This window comes from Miniopterus natalensis, chromosome 18 (genome assembly GCF_054644295.1).
Source record: "Miniopterus natalensis isolate mMinNat1 chromosome 18, mMinNat1.hap1, whole genome shotgun sequence".
Classification (NCBI taxonomy): Eukaryota; Metazoa; Chordata; class Mammalia; order Chiroptera; family Miniopteridae; genus Miniopterus; species Miniopterus natalensis.
The window spans coordinates 18478735-18499048 of NC_142098.1; the positions used below are offsets into that span (position 1 = coordinate 18478735).

Below are 20314 nucleotides of genomic sequence, written 5' to 3' on the forward strand. Positions count from 1 at the left end.
CCTATAATCCTCCAAACAGCACAAACTACTTACAACTGCTCTTCCAGAAGGAGACATGCAATGGATTTGTTCTCAGTGGTGCACGAGGAAGTCACTCCTAGCCTTGCTGTAAGATAAGCAACCAATCAAAGCAGCCCTGCTGGGATTGAACAGTGGCTGGATTCCCAGATCACGGTACAGTTCTGATGGCTCTCCTGAATTCCACCTGCTGCCACCCTACACTCAGGCAGAATTCATCACCATTCATCTCAATTGCTTCACCTTCTGGAATTCTTTATTCTTCTAGATGGCATCCCTCCTTCCAGTTACCCAGGACCAACGCCTTCTCTCCCAATCCTCACCACCATTCAGTATCCACCCTTTCCATCCCAAGATTTTGACATCTAGCTCTATATCTCCTTTTCTGAACCTCATGGCATAAAAATGCAGCTCAACTCAGCTCAGCCTGCCATCAGATTGCCACCATGTTGGGGATATACATTCTCAGGGGCAGCGGAAAATGACATCATAATTGTCCAAAATTTCATATTACACCTGTTAAGAGTATCCCAGTTAAGAAACACTGGAAATGACTCTCAATACTAACATCCTGAAATTGATGCTGATGGGGATGATTTGCCGCCAGCTGAGATGACCAGAATTTCAGAAATCCTCAGCCAAGGCCAGAGGTGTGTTAAGTATCCAGATAAGCATGGAAAAACTCCCTTTTGGTAGAACTTAAGAGACTCGGCCAAGACTTCCCAGCCCCATCTCTGATATGGGTGTCTTTGCAGAAACTCAGGGAATACTTTTTAAAAATCAGTGCCCAACCCCACCCTCAGAGAGTCTTGTTTGGTTGATCTGTATGGAGGCAAGCACTGGCAACAGCTTCTAAAGCTCTCCAGATGATTCCAACGTTTGGCCAGTGTTGAGAAACACTGATCTAAGATAGGGATCTCAACCAGGTGCGACTTTGATCACTGGGATATTTGGCAATATTTGGAGATATTGTTGGTTGTCACAACTCTCTTTACCAACTTCTAACAGCGTGGGTCAGTTGTGCCTGATTTTCACTTTAAATAAACAAAATCACACATTAGCGCTTTTTGAGGCTGGATCCTTTCCATCACTCTCCCGTGTTTTCACATGTTTGGTTGGTGGTATTTTGTTAAAGGTTTCACCCATGTATTTTACAAGAAGGTTTACGAGCAAAGTAACACTTGCAAAAACATGTTAAGCAACTACATGAAAAAGAGAACACTACTATATAAAACGTAAATTTACTTAAGATTAACAAAACACAAAGACTGGAAAACCTCCCAGACATGTGGTTAAATTGCCTCATTATTCTAAGTGACTTAGTTCTTCCTCCCTACCATTATCTGTAGTTTCATCTACAAAGGGCTGCCTTAATAACATCTCCATGGATTTTATCATGGGAAAGGTGGTTGCTGGCTGACAAGATGTCATTCTTGCCAACACACAGCCAAACACTCCCCCGGTTGTTTCTAACATAGAATGGTGCAAGACACTACCTGTCCAGTTTGACCAAAGTACTTCCCAGAAACCCGAGGGAGCTCTGACTTACAGAAGTTCTCTATTCTCTGTTTCATTAATAATCACCGCCTAGTGATTGTTAATCTGACCCAGTTTCCTTTAACAGGAAAGGCAAACGCTTGACACTCCAGTCACCACACACTTCTGGTGCCACCCAGAACATTGATCAGTCAAAACACTCCCTCCCTTAGAACCGACCTGCCCCAACAAGAGACGGCACAAGAGAGGAAACCATCCCACTCACATACAAAACACTGTTATCTTCTGATTGGATCCAGGCTCCCACTGCATTGTTTTCTAGTTAGATTCAGGCTTCTAATTTCTACTCAACCCTTACAATATCATTCCCCTACTCATAAACCGACTCTGGCTCCCCCTGTCTGAGAGGTAATGGGTGAAGTGCCCCACCTGGGTTTCAACAGTCTTTAGAATCTGTTCACACCCAACCAAGTCCGACTTCGTGGCCTGCTTTACATTCCAGTTGGGCTGACTTCTTCATTATCTCACACATGTCCTGCCTTTTCCATCTTGTGGACCCCTGCCTATTCTTCTAATACTCACATATGTATCCATTAATTTATTCTTTCACAACTATCTATTAAGCAACCACTATGTACTAGGCACTCCTCTCAGTCATGGTGGTACCATCCGAGGCCCTGTCCCATGGAGCTTACATTGTAGAGCGAGATGGGACACGTTCAAAGAGAAGTCAAACAAACGCACACAGTGTCAAGTGGTGATGAGTGCTGGGAGGCAGAATAGTGACAGGGGGTGTCCTTTATGGAGGTCAGGGACGGCAACTCCGAGCAGGGAGCAGCGGAATAGATATCCCAGGGAAGGCTGCACCAGGCACAGAGGAGAGCAGACGCAAAGGCTCCCAGACAGGGACATGATTGTTAGAGGAAGAACCAGGAGGCCATTTCGGCCAGAGCAGAGTGAGTGAGGAAGGAAACAGTAGGAGGCAAACCGGAGCAGTAGTTCAAGGCTAGTTCATGTGGGGCCTTTAAGCCAGCGGTTCTCCCAGGGAACATCTAACAAGGTCTGGAGACACTTTGGTGGTCACATGTCGGGCGGTGGTACCGGCATCTAGTGTGTAGAGTCTAAAAATGCTGCTTAACATCCTACAAGGCACGGGACAGCCTCCACAAGGAAGTGCCTGGTCCCAATGTCAACAGTGGCAAGGTTGGGAAACCCTGCTTTAAACCATAGTGAATACTGTGGCTTTTATTCTAAGTGCGATGAGATGTCATTAGAAGGTTTTGAACACAGGATTGACATGAACTGACTTAGCTTTTAAAGGGTTCACTTTAGATACTGTGTAGTAAGTCATAATTTGAACAATAAGAGGCATATAAAAGGCCACCTTTTATTGAGCGTGTATTATAGTAGAGACTCTGTACTAAACACCTTACCTAAGATATCTTGCTATTTTTCTTCATTGTTTCTACCACTACCGACACTGTATTGTGTATTGGTCTATTAATTTCTAAATATTTGTCTCCCTCACTTGGATGTAAACTCAATGAGGAAAAAATCCCTGCTTTGTTTCCTGTTGAATCTCCAGCACCTAGGACAGTACTTGGCGTACACTAGGTACTCTGTATTTGTTGAATAAATAAATGGGTTCTAGAGTCAACATGTTTATCCCCATTTCACAGACAAGAGGACTGAGTTTCATTATTTGTTGTCTGACTTGATTACGAGCAAATCTGCATTTCGTGGCCACTCCCAGGAGGACAATCCCCAAGCTCGATGACAGTCTTCAGAAAGGAAAGTTCCCAGTGGATAATATTCTAGGTGAGTTGTCTAAGTAGCTATTGCTACACTTGGTTAATTTTTGACATTTGTATCTACTTATTCATTCGACAAGTGTTTACTGAGCTCATACTATGTGGCAGGCCCTGTGCTAGGTACTTAGGATATACTGGTGAGGAAGATAGATGCGCTCCCCATCTGACTCAGTCAGTTCAGGCTGCCATAACAAAACACCACAAACTGGAAGGCTTGAATAACAGAACCCCATTCCCCCACAGTTCTGGAGACCAGAAATCGGACACTAGGGCTCCAGCATTGTTGGGTTCTGCTGAGAGTATCTTATTGCCCTATAGGAAGAGAGCTCATGCAGGCCTTCTCACAGTGTCCTCGTGTGGCAGAGGGAAGGAGAGAGCTAGCTCTCGGGTATCTCTTCATGCAAGGACATTGAGCCCATCAGGAGGGCCTCACCCTCGTGGCCTCATCTAACCCTAACCATCTTCCAAAGGCCCCATCTCCAAATACCATCAATCTTGGGGAGTTAGGGCTTCAACCTATGAACCTGGAAGGAACACAATTTAGTCCATAGCACTGTCCTCACAAAGTTTACCATCCAGTGTGAGGTACAGGCAATACATGCATGCTATAAAAAAGAAAGGCTTATGGATTATGGTATAAGTTCTACCAAGGAACTAAAATGAGTGCTCTGATGAACAACTGAGGTGGAAGGCAGGGATCTGCCTTGAGGAGCCAAATTATGGACTACTCCTCTAAAGAAGAAACATGAGCAAATCATCAAAAATTTAGTACCATGAAAAATGCTTCATGAATAATTTTATACTGATTATATGTTGAAATGATAATTTTTTTGGCATATTGTATTAAATATATTAGTCAAATTAAATTTACCTGTTTTGTTTTTAGTTTTTAAAATGTGACCACTAGCAGAATTTAAATTATTTATGTGGCTCACATTATATATTGGACAGCACTGCTGTTTACTAGTTCCCCCCCACTAAAGACACTAATGGGGAAGGAGAAAGGGTAACACCCCAAAGAGATGAAAGAGGGGAGTTGAAAAGCAACATGTCTGTAGATGGGAAGTCAAGTTGGCAGAAATGACTAAGTGGCATTTTAAGAACAGGGCAGTCTGCTAATGGTTACAGGTTTCTTTTGGGGGTGATCAAAATTTGGAATTAGATAGTGGTGACAGTTGCATAACCTTATGAATATACTAAAAACAACTGAATTGTATCCTTTAAAGGGTGAGTTTCATGGTTCAAGAAGTATAGTTCAATGAAAAGTAATATATGAAAATGAACAGGGCAGTCTGAAACCTAGTGTCTGCTATAACAGGAGACCCTTGAACATTTTCTGAAAAGCTTGCTGCTTTCAGCTGATCTATATGTGTAGTTTTTAGGGGCAAGGGAAAGTTGAGGGTGAGTTACTAGGAGAAAGGAAGTCTTACATGTTTTGATTCAAAATAGATGGACAACAAGAGTTCACCTTCCCTAGAAATCAGAGCCAAGGCGACCTGGAGAAAGATGAGCTTGGGAGTTCGCAAACCTGTTGCAGAGGGCATGGATGGACCTCTCACAGGGTATATAATAGGGACTCGAGCAGAAAGTGTCTTGACCTAATGGGGCAGGGTGCCTCTCCTCTGACATCTGAATCATTTTGATTATCAGGAACAACTGATTAATTAAATCAGAATGTGAACGTCTATCTATGGTCATGTGGTCTAGGGAGAACATCCCTTGCATATTGCAAAGGGATACCCTGCCCATCAGGCCTTCTCTATGTCTAGCCTTGTGTCGGTTCCCCAGCAGCAACCTGAGATGAAGCTTCCTCTCCAGGGGCAACAGCACACAAGGTCCTTTCCTCTGTGCACAGTCTCAGAGTTGACTTAGGACATCTTTAGAAACCAGCACCAACCAAGGTATCTCTTTCATTAATTCACTCAGCTTCTCTCTGCCCCATACTGGGCTGGGTGCTGGGGGCAGAGAGCTCTTTGTTATAACTATTTTGGAGTCATGAAGTCTCCCTTTTCTGGTGAAGGAGGAAGACGGGAGCATTTTTGCCCACACTTGGTTCCATAGGGCTAAGAGACATTTGAACAATATCGTCATCAAATTCGTTATTTGCCAAGCCCAGAGGGGAAGGAGGAAACAGTGAGGTAAGAGGACACTAGCCGTACTTCCTTGTTTTCTGCAAAAAGCCAGAGTACCCACCTGAATGTGGGCCCACCACAGGTTGGCAGGAGCACAGCGTCCCTGGTCCCATGACCCACCAAGGAGGGACCTGGGATTGGTCATGTTTTCCCAGGGACCAGCCCATGAGAATCATCTCAGCCAACTAGCCTTGGTGTTGTCATTAAAGTACAGATACAACTCGGTCACACTGCACAGAGGTCATCGGCTGAGCATCTACAATTTGCTTGGCACCAAATGAGCATCTGAGAATCCAGTGTTGATTCCTGTCCTTGGTGATGAGCTCTGATGGAGGAGACCTGCACCAGGTGTCAAGGCACAAGAAGTTGTGTCACAATCACATGGGGTCCAGGAGAGAGCAGGGAGGACTACACAGCTAATCACACACTCAAGGATGGTATCTCCATTTTGCAGATGACAAAACTAGGCTCTGAGAAGTTAACTAAGCTGTCCCAGGTCACAGAGAGCTAGGGAGCCAGAATTCACTGACCTCAAAGTGCATGCTCTTTCTGCTCTGCCAGATCACTCCTCACCCTGGAGGACAGCACTGCATGCCCCACAGTCCCCGCTTGCTCATTCGTACATACATGCATTTGTTCAGTGCATGTTCACTGAGTACCTACTGCACGCCAGCAGCCATGTCAGATGCTGGCAATACAGAACTGAGTGAAGTAGTTCAAGTAGTCTATGGGGCAGGGAGGCCACAGATGCTTGCTAGATAAATAAATGTATATTTAATTTCAAGATTAGAAACATGCTTTGAAAGTAACAAATGAGATATGGAGACTGAGACTGATAGCTAGAGACTTGACCCCTGGACACCAGGGAACACCTGCTCAAGAAGGTAATATTTAAGCCCGTAGTGTTTCAACTGGCCAGTGATGTTGCCACCACAGGCTATTTGGCAATGTCTGGACATTTTGGGGTTATCACACCTGGGCAGGGGCGATGCTATCAGCAAGTAAACCCAAGATCTGGGAGTGGGCACCTAAGCATCAATATGTTTTGAAAGGTCCTCAGGTGACTCTAATGTACAGTCATGGTTGACATCCACCAGACTCAAGGTGCTGCCCAAGGTAGAGGCCTCTGTGTGCGTAGCAGCCCACCGCGGGCTAAGAAGCCTCGCCTTTGCGCATCACCAACGGAACTCTCTAGTTCCTGTCTAGTTAACGTTCTGTCTCGGCTTTTTCAGGGGTTGGCTGAATTCTGTCAAAACAACAAACTATTCATAGTTCTTGTGTTACCCGCAGTTCCAGGCCTTTTGTTCTGAAACTCACTTGTTTATAACAGTTTCAGTCTCCTGGTAGAGCCCCAGGGCTGCTCTGTCTCTCCCATCCCTTAGGGGATAGAATATTTGCAGTTTCCTTTGTGAACTTTGTTTCCAAACAACTCCCAGCACCCATCTGCCGCTATGTACTCAAAGCGGAAGAAAAATACATTCAGACTTGTCTGTTCTTTAAGATCCAGCTCAGTTCCCATTTCCTTTTATTATTATTGGGCACTCATCCCATGACTGACTTTGTAAGTGGCACTTGGGGATACCGTGATCAATGAGAATGATATGGCCCCTGAGCTAGGGAGCTCAAACTCTAGGACAGGGTGTCTCAACCTCAGCACTATTGACATTTGAGATGAGGTAATTCTTTATTTGAGGGGCTGTCCTGTGCATTGTAGGGTGTTTAGCAGCATCCGTGGCTTCTATGCACCAGATGCTAGCAGCCTGTTTCTGTGCCCCCCAATGATGACACCCAAAAATATCCTCAACCCTGGCCAGTGTGGCTCACTCGGTTGGAGCGTCATTCTGTGCACTAAGGGGTGGCTGGTTTGATTCCTGGTCAGGGCACATACCCAGGTTTTGGGTCCCATCCCTGGCCCAGGGAAACATGTAGGAGGTAACTGATCAATGTCTCTCTCTCTCAAATATATATATATAGCTCAAATATAGATATCGTCATACATTGCTAAAACGTCCCCTGAGAGGCAAAATTGCTCCCAGTCAAGAACCATTGCTTTCAGAGGAACAAATACTCATAAGGGAGATAAAGGTGAGGAAAGGGGTGTAAAAAGAGAGATCTAACTTAACTTGGCAGGAACAAAGGAACGAGAGCTCCTAATGGAGGCTGCCTGTTGCAGCCCAGAGAATAGCTGGTCCTCTTTCCACCATCACGCTCTCTCTGGTCGTTGTAATGCCTTTTGTCTTCTCCAGTATCTCACAGCCGCACTCACCGAGTGTGTACTGTTCAGCCAGACGCAGCGTTAAGCATTTGGCATATGTCTTATTTCATTTCATTCTCATAACTACCCTAGAACCATAACTGGCACCCCAAACCGCTGAAGATTTGCTATATAAGTAAGTTGCCTTTTAAACCAGTAGCTTTGCGTAGTAGGCGTGTAAAGTAACTGGAACAAAAGCTTTGACTTTTTCTTTACCCCTTGGACAATAGCCTCTTACTTCATCAATCACCATGCTTTTGGCGCTGTCAGTGTCTTCACCTCAGCTGTCGCCATCTGGTTTGTATTGCTCATACCAAGACGGCACACAATATGAAATCTGAGCCAACATCTCAAAGGCATGTGTAGAAACTTAAAATGGTCCAGAGGACACTGAGCAGAATGACAAAAGCTCTGGAAACCAGGCCATGGGAGGGATGAGACTATTTAGTTCAAAGCAAATTTGGCTGTAATATGATGCCGTCTTTACACTTTTCAAGGGCTGTCACGCAAAAGGGTGCTTTCATTAGATTAGGCGGCTTCCAAGGGCAGAATTAATGCAGTGATGATTGTCCAGGGAGGCCTATTTTGGCCCAATAGAAGGAAGTTACTTACAACTATTAACATTGTAGAAAAGTGGAATGATTTCCCTGAAGAGGTAGTGAGCTTTCCATCATTGGGGTTATTCAAACCCCACTAGATGAAATGGATAATCCCAGGAATGGTATTCAGGCACTGGGAGATGGTTGGTTGAAATAAAGTTCATCTATGACTATGTAAACCCCAAAGTGGCAGAATGAGTTGTTCTTTTCCCCTCATCCCCAATATTACAACTGATCTGTACCAAGTGGAAGGGACCAGTTGAGACCCCCTGCATGTGGCCAGGCCCCACCTGGGGAACAGGATGCTGTGAAACTCTAGCCCCTGCACCGTTGTCCCCACAGCCATGTTCTCCTAAGATGACTTACTGGTTTATCTCTGTGTGAACACAAACTTCTTGTGACTTATTCTAGAAGCTTCTCTCAAATTTTAAGTGGGAAAAGGTGAGGGTGTTGAGCGGGAGAATTCTGAGGAAGAAACTGAGGAAGGGCTTGTTACTATCATGCTCACGCCCCTTCTCTTGCTAGAATTGGGGGGCTCTTTCAGCAGCCTCATCATTTGACTCTCTGGCCACCACCCTCATGCTGCTGTGTTTGGCTAAGAATGAAAGGTACCATCTACAGATGGCCCTTTATGTGTGTTATGTCATTCCATCCAGGTAACAATCCCAGTGAGATCAATATTATGATTATCTCCATTTTCCAGAGAAGGAAACTGAGGTTCAGACAGGTTAACTAGCTTTCCCCAGGTCAGAAAGCTAGCAAGTGGCAAGTGGCATGGCAGGAGCTAGTAGCCAGATCAGTCATTGTCCTAACTGTGTGGTCTTAAGCCCCGGACCCTCCTTCCCACCCTGAATGACAGTAGCCAGACCTGCATTTAGATGCACACACGTTGTAATTTTGTTTCTAGAAAGGAACATAGCTTTGGTTTTATTTCTAATCCCCTCCTTGATGCCCACGTTTGTTTTGGCTCTGAAGGTCACAAGAACCCAGGAGATGTGAATCTTTAGAAAACAGGTTTCATTGAAACCCAGATCTTTTACCAGTGTTTCAGGTGACCTACCAGAGCCTTTGACCCATAAACGTGGAATTTAGGTTCTATTCAATCTAAGACCACGTTGGGCACCGTCTCAAATTAAATTGTATCTGGCCCAGTCCCTGAACCTTGAGTCCTCTGTACACAAAGGGCATTCAACACAATGTTCCTAATGGCTTCTGTTCTTGACTTTTAGGATTGTTTTCCAGTGGACACATCTCTTTTCAATGCCCTGTTTATGGCATGAAGTTCATGGCAGTTGGCAAGTCTGAACACAGGGGAAGGATCTCGTGATGTGGGCTGGTGGGCAAGGGGTGTTGGGGAGCACCAGAGTGGTGCATGAGGCGAATCCTAGGTTAAAGAGGAGATGCCGCTTTGTGATAGTAGTGGATGGGATGGAGCCCCAGGGGTCCCGGGGTCATCCAAGCCAGACATGTTCCCCATTCCGCTCCATCTCTGCGCTAGACTTCCTCATGATCCCTGTCCAGCTTGCCCTCATCAGCACCTGGATTTACTCTCCTTCCCAGTCATCTGTTTATCTCCACTTGGTTCAGAACAATAGAACCATCTACCTATTAACCTGATGCCGATGGCCTTGCTCAAAACCTCTGCTTATGCCGTGTCCTACCACACACACATATATTGATACCCTATGACCTAATCTGATCCCCAACCCTGAGGGCCCAGCATTGAACCCTAAAATTGGGAAGGCAGGGGATGGGGTGAAGGAGCAACATCTAGAAAAAGTTCGTCTTGAGGAGCATGACCAGGGGACTCCAAAATCCATGGGCTTCAGATACTGATGTAAACAAATGGACATGGAAGTTTTGGCCAGAGGGGTGTAGACAAGAATAATCTTGGATCATTTTTTTGAGATTAGAACTTGCTTGTACCAGGGCCCCTTCTGAAAACCTCAGGTTTTACCTCCTCGGCAGATCTTGATCTGTCTTAAGGATAGTAATATTTTCTTAGTACACTGCCTGGATAGCATACAACTTTTGAAAGTGTCCAGAACTTTCCTGGGAACTTGGGGAGTATGAAGGAAGCACATAGCAGGGCCTCTATTGTCGGGGACCTTTGCACACAAGAAGTTTGGACTTTATACAGTTGAGGGACTCTAGCAGGATTTCATAAACAAGGGAGTGTGGGTTGGTTAGCTTTATATTTTAGAATGACATTCATCTGGCTACAGAGTGAAGGTGAAGAAATGAAAGGCAAGGATAACAACCAAGACACTATTACGATAGTCCATACGAGAAACAAGGACACTTTGAACAAAGGGAGTAGCTTTGGGAATAAAAAAGAGGGGAGACATTCGAGGGGTAGCGAAAGGTCATCGAGTTATGAATCAACGACTGGCTGGGCGAGGCAACGAGAGAGGAGGAAAGGTCAAGAAGGGCGCTCAAGTTCGTGATCTGGGCCAACTGAACGGGGGATTCAAAGGCGGCTGTGACATTTCTGACTTGTGCAGTGGGGCGAATGGCATTGGTGCCGCCAACAGAGTCTAGAGGCCTGGAATTCAGGGGAAAGTTGGGGAGCGCAGTCTGGTACCTCTGCACCCTGGGACATTCGGGGGGCAATGGGCGTGTGGTCCAGAGTTCAGGAGGCAAATCTGGGCAAAGCATTAGAGGCTGATGGCAGGAGGCAGGAGATGCGGTACCTGGAAATAAGAGCACTGCTCAAGAGTGTGAGAAATATAAACATATCTTAAGGGAAAACACAGAGAAGGGGGGGGCAGGGGGGAGAAAGGGGGATCCTGGCATCAGAAGGGTAGACAATAGAAGATGAACCTATGAAGAAATCAGGAATAAAGGGTGAAAAGAACCTCTAAGACAGTGGCTGCTGTAAGGAAGTGGGAGGAGGGATGGGAAAGAATGGAATAGATGGAACTGAGGGAAAGGGGAGAACTGGAGAAGTTAAGAAAAAAAGGGATTAGGAGAAAGGATGGTAAGTTTGTTTTAGAAATGCCAAATTTAAAGCTTCAGCCTAAAGTCCCGGAAATATGAGGAGGTCAAGAGGTTGTCAGGTACACAAAACTACAGATTTGCTGGGCCTCACATAGAGCCACGGATACCACAGGAGCAGGAGGGCCTTAAGTGGCAGAGGCTGTGGCAAGATGAGAGGGCCAAGGACCAGCCACAGGGGCCACCTTGGGGGAAAGGGGGGGGGGGAGAAGAACCCGGAGACTCGAGGGACAGAGAAGGGGGAGAAAAATGTGGAAATGCAACCTCCTGGAAGGCCAAGGAGGCCGTGTCAGGAAGGAAAGTGTCGTCAGCAGTGCTGGAGCAGAAGTCAAACTCCGGTGACTAGGAGGGCGCCAATGACCCTCGGGAGAGCAGCTTCAGCAGCCCGCTGGGGACAGAGGATGCTCCGTTTGTGCCACATCCTGCTTAAGCAGAAGCACACTTAGAACCAAGTCATCACAAAGCCCTGTGAGGAACAATGGGCCTCGGCTACTCAGCCAAGTCACTCTGCCCTTTCTACCCAGGTGACTCCAGCAAAAAGAACCAGCAGAAACAAGTACCCAAGGAAGTGGGCAGATTTGGACAGTGACCACATTTTTTCTAGCCAATGACCACAAAAAGGGGAGGACATGTCTCCTGCTTGGTTCGTTTACTCAGGGCTCATGCATTCATTCACACTGTACTGGGTCTAATGCGCTCAGAGCCTGAGAGGAGGGACACGGTCCCGGCCTTCAAACAGTTTTTAATATATAGGATGGAGGGGGGGGGGGGGGTGTTTTCGTTCCATGAGAATTTTCTCCAACCAAAAAACTGAAACTCATAGACACAGACAAGAGTATGGTGGTTACCAGAGGGAAGGGGGTGGGTAGAGGGGTAGTAAAAGGTAAAAGGGGCCAAATATATAATGAAGGAACATGATTTGACTTTGGGTGGTGGGCACACAAGGCAATATACAGATCATGTATCATAGAAATGTACGCTTGAAACCTATATAATCATATTAAGCAATATCACCCCCAATAAATTTAATTTAAAAAACAAACAAACATCTAGAACGCCTGATAAAATCACCATTCCAACTTTTATAAAAGTACCCGGGTTAACAATACCTTTTAATGCTTCTCTGTAGAGGGTTAATTAAGGTAAAGCTTAAATGCTAAAAGAAGATAACTACTCTATTAAAAAAAAATTCTGATAGACTGGATTATAGTCTCACCACAGACTGTACTGATTCTTTACTATATACGTCAAGGTTCTCTTCCCTTGCAACATTAACCATCACTTTGTTGCTTGTGTCTCTCCAGTCTTCCTCTCCAAACTAACCAAGTCTGTTTCTCTATTCGCCTGACCATGACTTTCCACCTGCACTGTCCCCTCACTGCCTGCACACTCGAACCTGCGGTCAAACTCACCATAGGGCTCATCTCAAACCATCACCACCCTTTCAAACCTCCCAATCCCTGTCCATGGTACCATCTCATCTCCTCGCACCGGCATCTCTGCATCCGATCGATTGCCCAGTTCTGTGACAGCAAAGTCTTGTGCACATAATACAGGGTGGGGCAGAAGTGGGTGGACAATGGGTTGTTCATATGGAAAGTGATAGAATAATTAATAAATAATAATACAAGAATAAACTGTTTTGCATACTCACAACTGTAAACCTACTTTTGCTTTACCCTGTATATATTCAACGTGGCCTTGCCCATTGAATGGACACATTTTATATCCTGGGCACCTTTCTAGGCTCCTAGTAACCATGGCTATAACACTAATAATGACAGTGGTTAAGAGTATGCCTTTGGGTTGCAGATGGGTCTGATCTGGGCTTAGTCTCATCTCTGCTATTCAGTAGCTTAGTAACTTTGAACACATAGTTGCCTCATGCATAAGAATACAACTTATTAGGGTTGTGAGAATCAAACATAAAATATCTGTAAGTCTCTGAGCACAGAGATATTATTTCTCTTAGTTCCGTAGTCCACTGTCAATGTTCATCCATTTCAACAATCTAGCATTAAATCCAAAGTACACCAGATGCCAAGCTGATGCCAACAGTATTCAATTTTAGAAACTTAATTGGACTATTTAATAAGTTCCAGCAGGGGTCACCGCCCACCTAGGACCCACTGTTTGCAACATAAAATAAGGACCTTCCCGTAAAACAGATCCCTCTTTCCCTCCCTGATCCATCCTCCACTGCACCCAGTTTTGAACATTTCAATTAAAAATTATCCAACTCAACAAGTTTGAATGAGTGCTAGCGGTGTGCGTAGGAGCTGCTTGACCAATTAGCCTGGAAGACCTTTTTTCCCTCTAAAAAGCTACTTTTTAATTCCTAAGGAGGCCCCTCCTTTGTCAAGCTTTCCCCAGCTCCCCCACGGGAGCTATGCCCACCCCTGCGCTCCACCGCACTTTGGGAATCCTCCTGGAGGCCCTCTGTACCCCATCGCTCGGCTATAGCCAGTAGAGGAAGAGGTAGTGGCCCCGGCTCCAAGGTCAAGGAAATCTAGGAACGTTGATGCCGTCATTTGACAACGTAACAATTGCATGGTCTTCCATTTCCTTCCCCCATTGTTTCTGGACAATACATGGCACAGACCGAGGACTCAAAAAAAAAAAAAATAGCTGCTGAATGAATACATGAATGTTTCTTCTCCTGATCTCTCTGTCAGCCTTTTCTTTTTTGTTCCCTGTTGGCCTCCCTAACACCATTTTTCTACCTTTCCTCTCATCACCCCAATACAGAAAATCACCTCTCTCTCTCTCTGCTCCTCCATCATTCTCTTCTTCCTTCCTGCCTCTCTGTCTCTCCTCCACTAATGAGAGAGAGAGAGAGAATTATCATTTCTGGTTTACAGAGGAGAAAACAAAAGTTCAAAAGTCCAAATCTGGGTGCCAAAGATAGTGTGCTTCACACCCAGCCCCAGGCCCTGCGGCTTTGTCCGAGGGCTGCCCCAGGATGCTGGAGCTCACAATGCCAGTGGCCAAGGAGAGCCAGAAGTGCCTGCAGTTTAAGCCTCCCCTCATCACCACCACCCAGGGGTGTCAGAGTAACACCCCTTAACTAATGATTGACAGGTGTGAGGATATAAAAACTATAGTTCCCTGACCCACAATGGTGACCGCTCTCAGGTGTCCCCCCCCCCCCCCCCCCCCCGCCACTGTTTCCAGATCTGCCCCAGGGATTAAGCCAACTGACCCTCAATGGACTTCCCTTGATGCTGCACCCCGTGGGGCCTCCTCCTTTTCCTGTGCATCTTCCCCACTCCAGGACCAATATTCTTTGGAAAACTTCCTAACAAATCCCTTTCATGCTATAGGGGTTCAGAACAGGCTTCCCCCAAGATGCCTCCCCACTTTGGAATGTGGATTATTTTGAGCTGAAGGCAGTCAAGATTCTGCAGGCTCATGAGAAACATTTACCTCTCCCTTAAAGAATTTAAATGAGGGGCCTTGCCCGTAATAAGGGTTGTTACCAAAAATAACTTTTTATGACCCATCTACAGGACAGGGAAAACTACTAATTACCGAGCAGCTACTATTCTTATCTTCCGGCAATGACCTTCCTCCCCTTGGAAGCCTCCAAGGCATCCTACCTTATCCCTAGCTCAAAATGTTATATATTCTTTGTTTTAACTTTCTGTCCCTGAACCTCCTATGTATGTGGGGCTCCCCTATGTACACATGTACCTAAATTCGGTTATTTTCTCATGTAAATCTGGCTCATGTAGATTTGATTATTAGACCAGCCAAAAGAACATTGAAGAGTAGAGGAGGGTTTCTGCCTTCTGCACAATGCAAATGCTCATCTCAAGTGCTGCCCTTAAGGAGCCCAGCCTCAGGCAAGCCCGTCAGACTTCAAAGTCTTTTCCACGGTATGGTGCCTGAGATGCTATTGTAATCATGTGGGCCTGCTTCTCACTCATTTTAAAAATTAAATGGCCCCTGGAGCTTCAGGTACCTTGAAGACAAACCCGTGTTCCAGTGCTCTGTGCTTGCTTTTTTCTTCTCTGTGCTATGATTGTATGTTTCTGAGACAAAAGACCTTTGATTCCCTCAGCAAAATGAAATAAGCGACTCAAAGAAAAAAAGTTAGTGTTTCAAACTTGTCCTTGTAACTGTCCTACACCTGGGTCCATAGTTAAATGGACTTTATTCTTTTAATGTGATCCCTTTTAAAAATAATAAGCCAGTCAGAGAAACACAGGACCATAAGATTTCACTTATATGTAGAATCTAATGAACAAAATAAACTAACAAATAAAATAGGAACAGACTCATAGATACAGAGAACAGACTGACGGCTGTCAGAGGGGAGGGGTGTTGGGGGAGTTGGGGGGCTGGGTGAAAAAAGGTGAAGGGATTAAGCAAAAAAAAAAACCTCATAGTCGCAGAAAACAGAATGGTGACTACCAGAGGGAAAGAGGGGTGGGGGGACATAGAAGAGAGTGAAGGGGGGATAAATGGTGATGGAGGGAGACTTGACTTGGGATGGTGACCACACAATACAGTATACAGATGATGTATCATAGAATTGTACATGTGAAACCTATATAATTTTATTAACCAATGTCACCCCAATACATTCAATAAAAACTTCTTTAAAAAAGAAGTGTGTGTGTATATACACACACAGACATATTATTGCATACGCAATATCACTACATTAGAGAAATTTTAGGGAAAACATCTAGGGGAAAAAACACCCAAATACCCTGATCTAATCATTTACAAACTTTTTCCTTCCAGTGTTTTTTTGTTGTTTTTTAAATTCATGCGGCATGGTTGTAGGCTTGCTCGAACACCTGGATCCCCTGTATGTTTTCCTTCAGTTCAGTTTTCTATGGTGTAACACATTCCTGTGGTTTTCTTTTTTTTTAACTCCTCACCTGAGGATATTTTTTTCCATTGTTTTTCAGAGAGAGAGGAAGAGGGAGAGAGAGAAACACCGACATGAGGGAGACACATTGATTGGATGCCTCCCAAACGTGCCCCGACCCGCCTGGGGATCTTGAGCCTGCAACCGAGCTACATGCCCTTGGCCAGAATCGAACCCAAGACCCTTCAGTCCGTGGGCCAACGCTCTAACCACTGAGCCAAATGGTCCAGGGCTGTGGCTGTAATTTTTGAAGGTTAGCCATTGTTCTACCCAGAAGATATATTATAATTTGTCACCATTTTGATTGCTTTTGATATTTCTCAACTGCAAATAAGATCGTACTGAACAACTTTGTGAATATGCCATTTTGTTTGGCATCTACCCTTTTTACATATTTCAGGTTATTTCTTTAAAAGAAATTTCCATTTCAAATAAAGGAATAATATTTATCAAATAAAGGAATAATATTTATGTACACTGCCACATTTCTCCCAGTCCACCCACTTACTAAAATGTTTACCAATTTATAACAGAAGCCATCCTGAAACAAAGGTTATTCCAAATTACTATGACTTCTTTTTTTAATGAGTTCTGGGCTAACTAAATAAATTCATTTTAAATGTCTCCATTTAGTACAGAAGTCTTGAAACCTTCTTTAGAATTATATTGAACTTATGGCATTCCTCATGACAAAGAACCTGAAAGGGACATTTCAGTCACCCTAAAACATGTGCTTCCTTTATTAATCCTCAGCTTTCTAATTACTAAACATTTCATTGAGGGATTAGTCACTGGGCTTGAGTTACCTAATTGAATCAGTCATTTTGCATACCACTGAACACAAGTCAGGACGTTTCAATGGCTGATCTAGGTTAACTGACTTGAGTGTGTGTTTTGTGGGCATTTCTGTTTGCTTATGTCTGCAAAAGCAGAGGATGAAGTATGTTGACAAGATAATCGAGCAAAGAGAGTTCTTGTTTCCTCTGTTACCTAGAAGTTTGCCTGAGTATACCTAAAGTTTAGTATTCTTATTTATTAGCTTCAGAAGTGCTGCTCCCTGAAACTGATTTCCCAGGAATGTTTGGACCTCCAGGACATCATGTCCCATTAGTGTCAACCACAGCACTGCTATTTTTTTTTTTTTTTAACATGGTTAATTGCTGTCTTCTTTCACACAAGTGGAAAAGTACAAAAAATAAATTCAACCTGGAATTATTCTGAAGACCTGGGCATTTGCTACAACACAGAGAACAGAAGGATTGACTGTTATTATAGCTTCCCGCCCGGAGCCTATCCAGTGAGTTCTGGTGAAAAAGTAGAAAACCTAGCCAGTCTTCTAGATGCATGGTTCCAGGTGATACCAGACATCCCTGTATCGGGATAGGGAACATCCAGCCCGAGGGCCATATACGGCCCATGAAATCATTTGGTCTGGCCCTGCCAAGGCAACCGCAGGTAGGACTAGAAATTCAAGAAATCTAGGAGCTTTTTTTTCATAGCTAATTTTTAAGTTGATAATTTTGTAGGCCCTCAAATGATGTTATAAATAACGTGGCCCTTAGCAGAGAAAACGTTCCCCACCCCAGCTGAGTATAGATAAACATCCCATGGATTGACTGAGTCTTCTACCTTTGAATTGTCTGGGATGTTTTGTGTTGTTTGTTTTCTTTTGTCTTTGAAGAAGCTTGTTTTCCACAGCACTTCGAAACTACAACAAGCACCAACTTGCATTTCATTTTAAGAGAGACTTTCATCATTGGAGTAAAGTCAAAGGCAAAATAGACAAACCACTTTAGAGTCTATTTCCCTGTGAATTAAGAAAACCTCTATTTGCTTCCATCCACACTGTTTGCCTTCACCCCCAGCAGGTGTAGCCACAGGGTGTGGGGTGTTGACATCCCGGCAAATGATTCTGTAGTTAATGATCTTTCTTGGCAGGATCTTTTCTGGGTTAGGATAACGCTGGGCAATCCTACTTAGAGCCCTATTCAAGCTCAATCTTCTCAACCAAACAAACCAGCTTTACAAACCATAGGAATTTAATTTGGCCTCACGCTTGCAGGAGAAAGAGAAAGACAAAAGGAGGAAAAAAGCTGGCAGCACAGCCTACAAGCAACTGCCTTCTGGACACACTGCCAGCTTCATCCAATTAAGAAGCATTAGCAGTCTAATGACAAATATGAAGACCAAGGTTCAGGTGAGGCAAGGTTCTTGACAGCAGCCAGGCAAACTGCAATGTTTCCAGCCCTGGTGAGTCTCTTCAATAGCGGGGTGGGTAAAAGTGGGATTACAGTTGTCTGTATAGAAGACGACGTGCAGGCTCTGAATAGGACAGTAACTTTAGAACACAAAAGAATGTCATGATGCTACTGTAAACCTACTTTTGCCCTCCCCTGTATTTAAAAAGCACAGCCAAGCACAAAGAGAGCCTGACTCCGTGAGCTTTCTTGCACAGCTAGGGAGCAAGAGCCAAAGTCTAGAACCCAGCCAAACATTAATCTCAGAGCAAAATTCCCTTTAAGCCTAAAGAAACCTAGGGGATTTCCTGGATACAATGAAACACGTGAAATACCCCAGGTTTGCCTATTAATATTTATCCTGGGAAATTAACAAAAGTATGGCTTAGATGCACTTCACCTTCCAGGCCCCTCCCGAGTACACCTCCGGAGGAAAGCAGACCAAACCGATGTAGCGAGAACCACTTGGGGCTACGCTTTCCTTTACTCCGCACCAAGCGTGTTAGTTTTAAACCAAATCTGAAGAAGCCCCACTAAGGCAAAGCAAGTGCCAGATCCTGCCCTGGATGAGAATCGCAGTGTTGTCCGCTTACCTGTGATTAGCACAGCCTTTTGGTCCACAGGTAGCAACTCTTGGCCAGATAAGTGAATATACAAGAGGACACAGGACAGAGAGAAGAGTATTAAGGCCCAGAAGAGAGGCAGGCTGAGCAGGCAAGCCCCTCCCCAGAGGCCCCCCAGGCAGGCCACTTTTTTCCCCACCGGCCCTGGGCTCTTATTGAGTTTGCAAAGGACTAGTCCTCCCAGGGCCGCCGTGACAGCCAGGCAGAGCCAAGCTGCCTCTGAGGAGAAAGGGCTCATTCTCAGAGGCTCTGCTGCACCTTTCTGCGCTCAGGACAAGTGCGGAAAGGCAGGTTGGAGGCAGCCTGGATTATATGAACGGAGAGCCAAGAAGGGAGGAGGGGAAAAGCCCGGATGCACACTGAATGATCCTGCACTAATCATACTCATACAGGCACGTATTTCCTAGTGGATAATGTAAACCGGCGTGCACTTTGATATAAATGCCAGGGCACTTCCTATTTGACTGCTCCCCCCATGCCCACTGCCTGCATGACATGCACACTTTCTCACCCATAACAAACATAACAAACACAAATTCATTTTTTAATGACATCTGGAGAGATAACTAGTTGGATAATTATTGACAAAATTCATTCTGAACGGTGAATTACAAAATCTCTAGCTCCCAGAAAAATACACTTCTTCAGGAGCCTGTGGAGTGTCTGTTTGTCCAGTCCTATTCCTGACTCGTGTGTGTGGGGGGGGGGGGGGGATGGAGGAAAGAGGGAAAGAGATGGGGGGAAGGAGGCAGAGAGAGAGGGAGGGAGAGAGAATGAATCCAGGCCACCAGTGAAGTTCAGAAGAACCACCTTGGAGAGGGAGGCATCACTAATTTCGTCCATGTTCACAGGGTCCCTGCCATCTCCCACCTGAGTCAGGCTGAAGGGTGGATGGAGAGGGAATAAAAACTAGAAGAGTTTCGTGGCGGATGAAAAGTGCTTTGGTCTTGCCAGAGGGGAGATGTGCCTGGGCGAGACAGTAACAATGATAACACAACTAATAAAGGCCCAGACACACCTATGGGTACTTATTTGTGCCAGGGTCATATTTAGCTACTTATCCATTCATTCTCTCTATTGAGACCCTAGTCTCTGCCATGCTCTGTTCCAGACACTGGCACTCAACAGTCAATATGCTCTGTCTCTTTGAATATCCTTATGACGGTAGGTTTTATTATTGCAGTGATTTTTCAGGTCAGAACACAGAGGCACAGAGAGGTTAAGAGAGCTGCCTGAGCTCACACAACAGTGCAGTCAAGCAGCC

The 20314-nt window shown here is 44.9% G+C and overlaps 1 protein-coding gene across 1 annotated transcript in view; it reads right to left on the reverse strand.

Moving 5' to 3' along the window:
• HSD17B2 (hydroxysteroid 17-beta dehydrogenase 2) overlaps positions 1–19288 on the reverse strand; it is a 34313-nt gene extending 15025 nt beyond the window's left edge. The window contains exon 1 of the mRNA XM_016197918.2: positions 19021–19288. Coding sequence (XP_016053404.2) covers positions 19021–19288 — 268 coding nt within the window. The remainder of the gene's footprint in view (positions 1–19020) is intronic.
• Positions 19289–20314: the final 1026 nt, after the last annotated feature.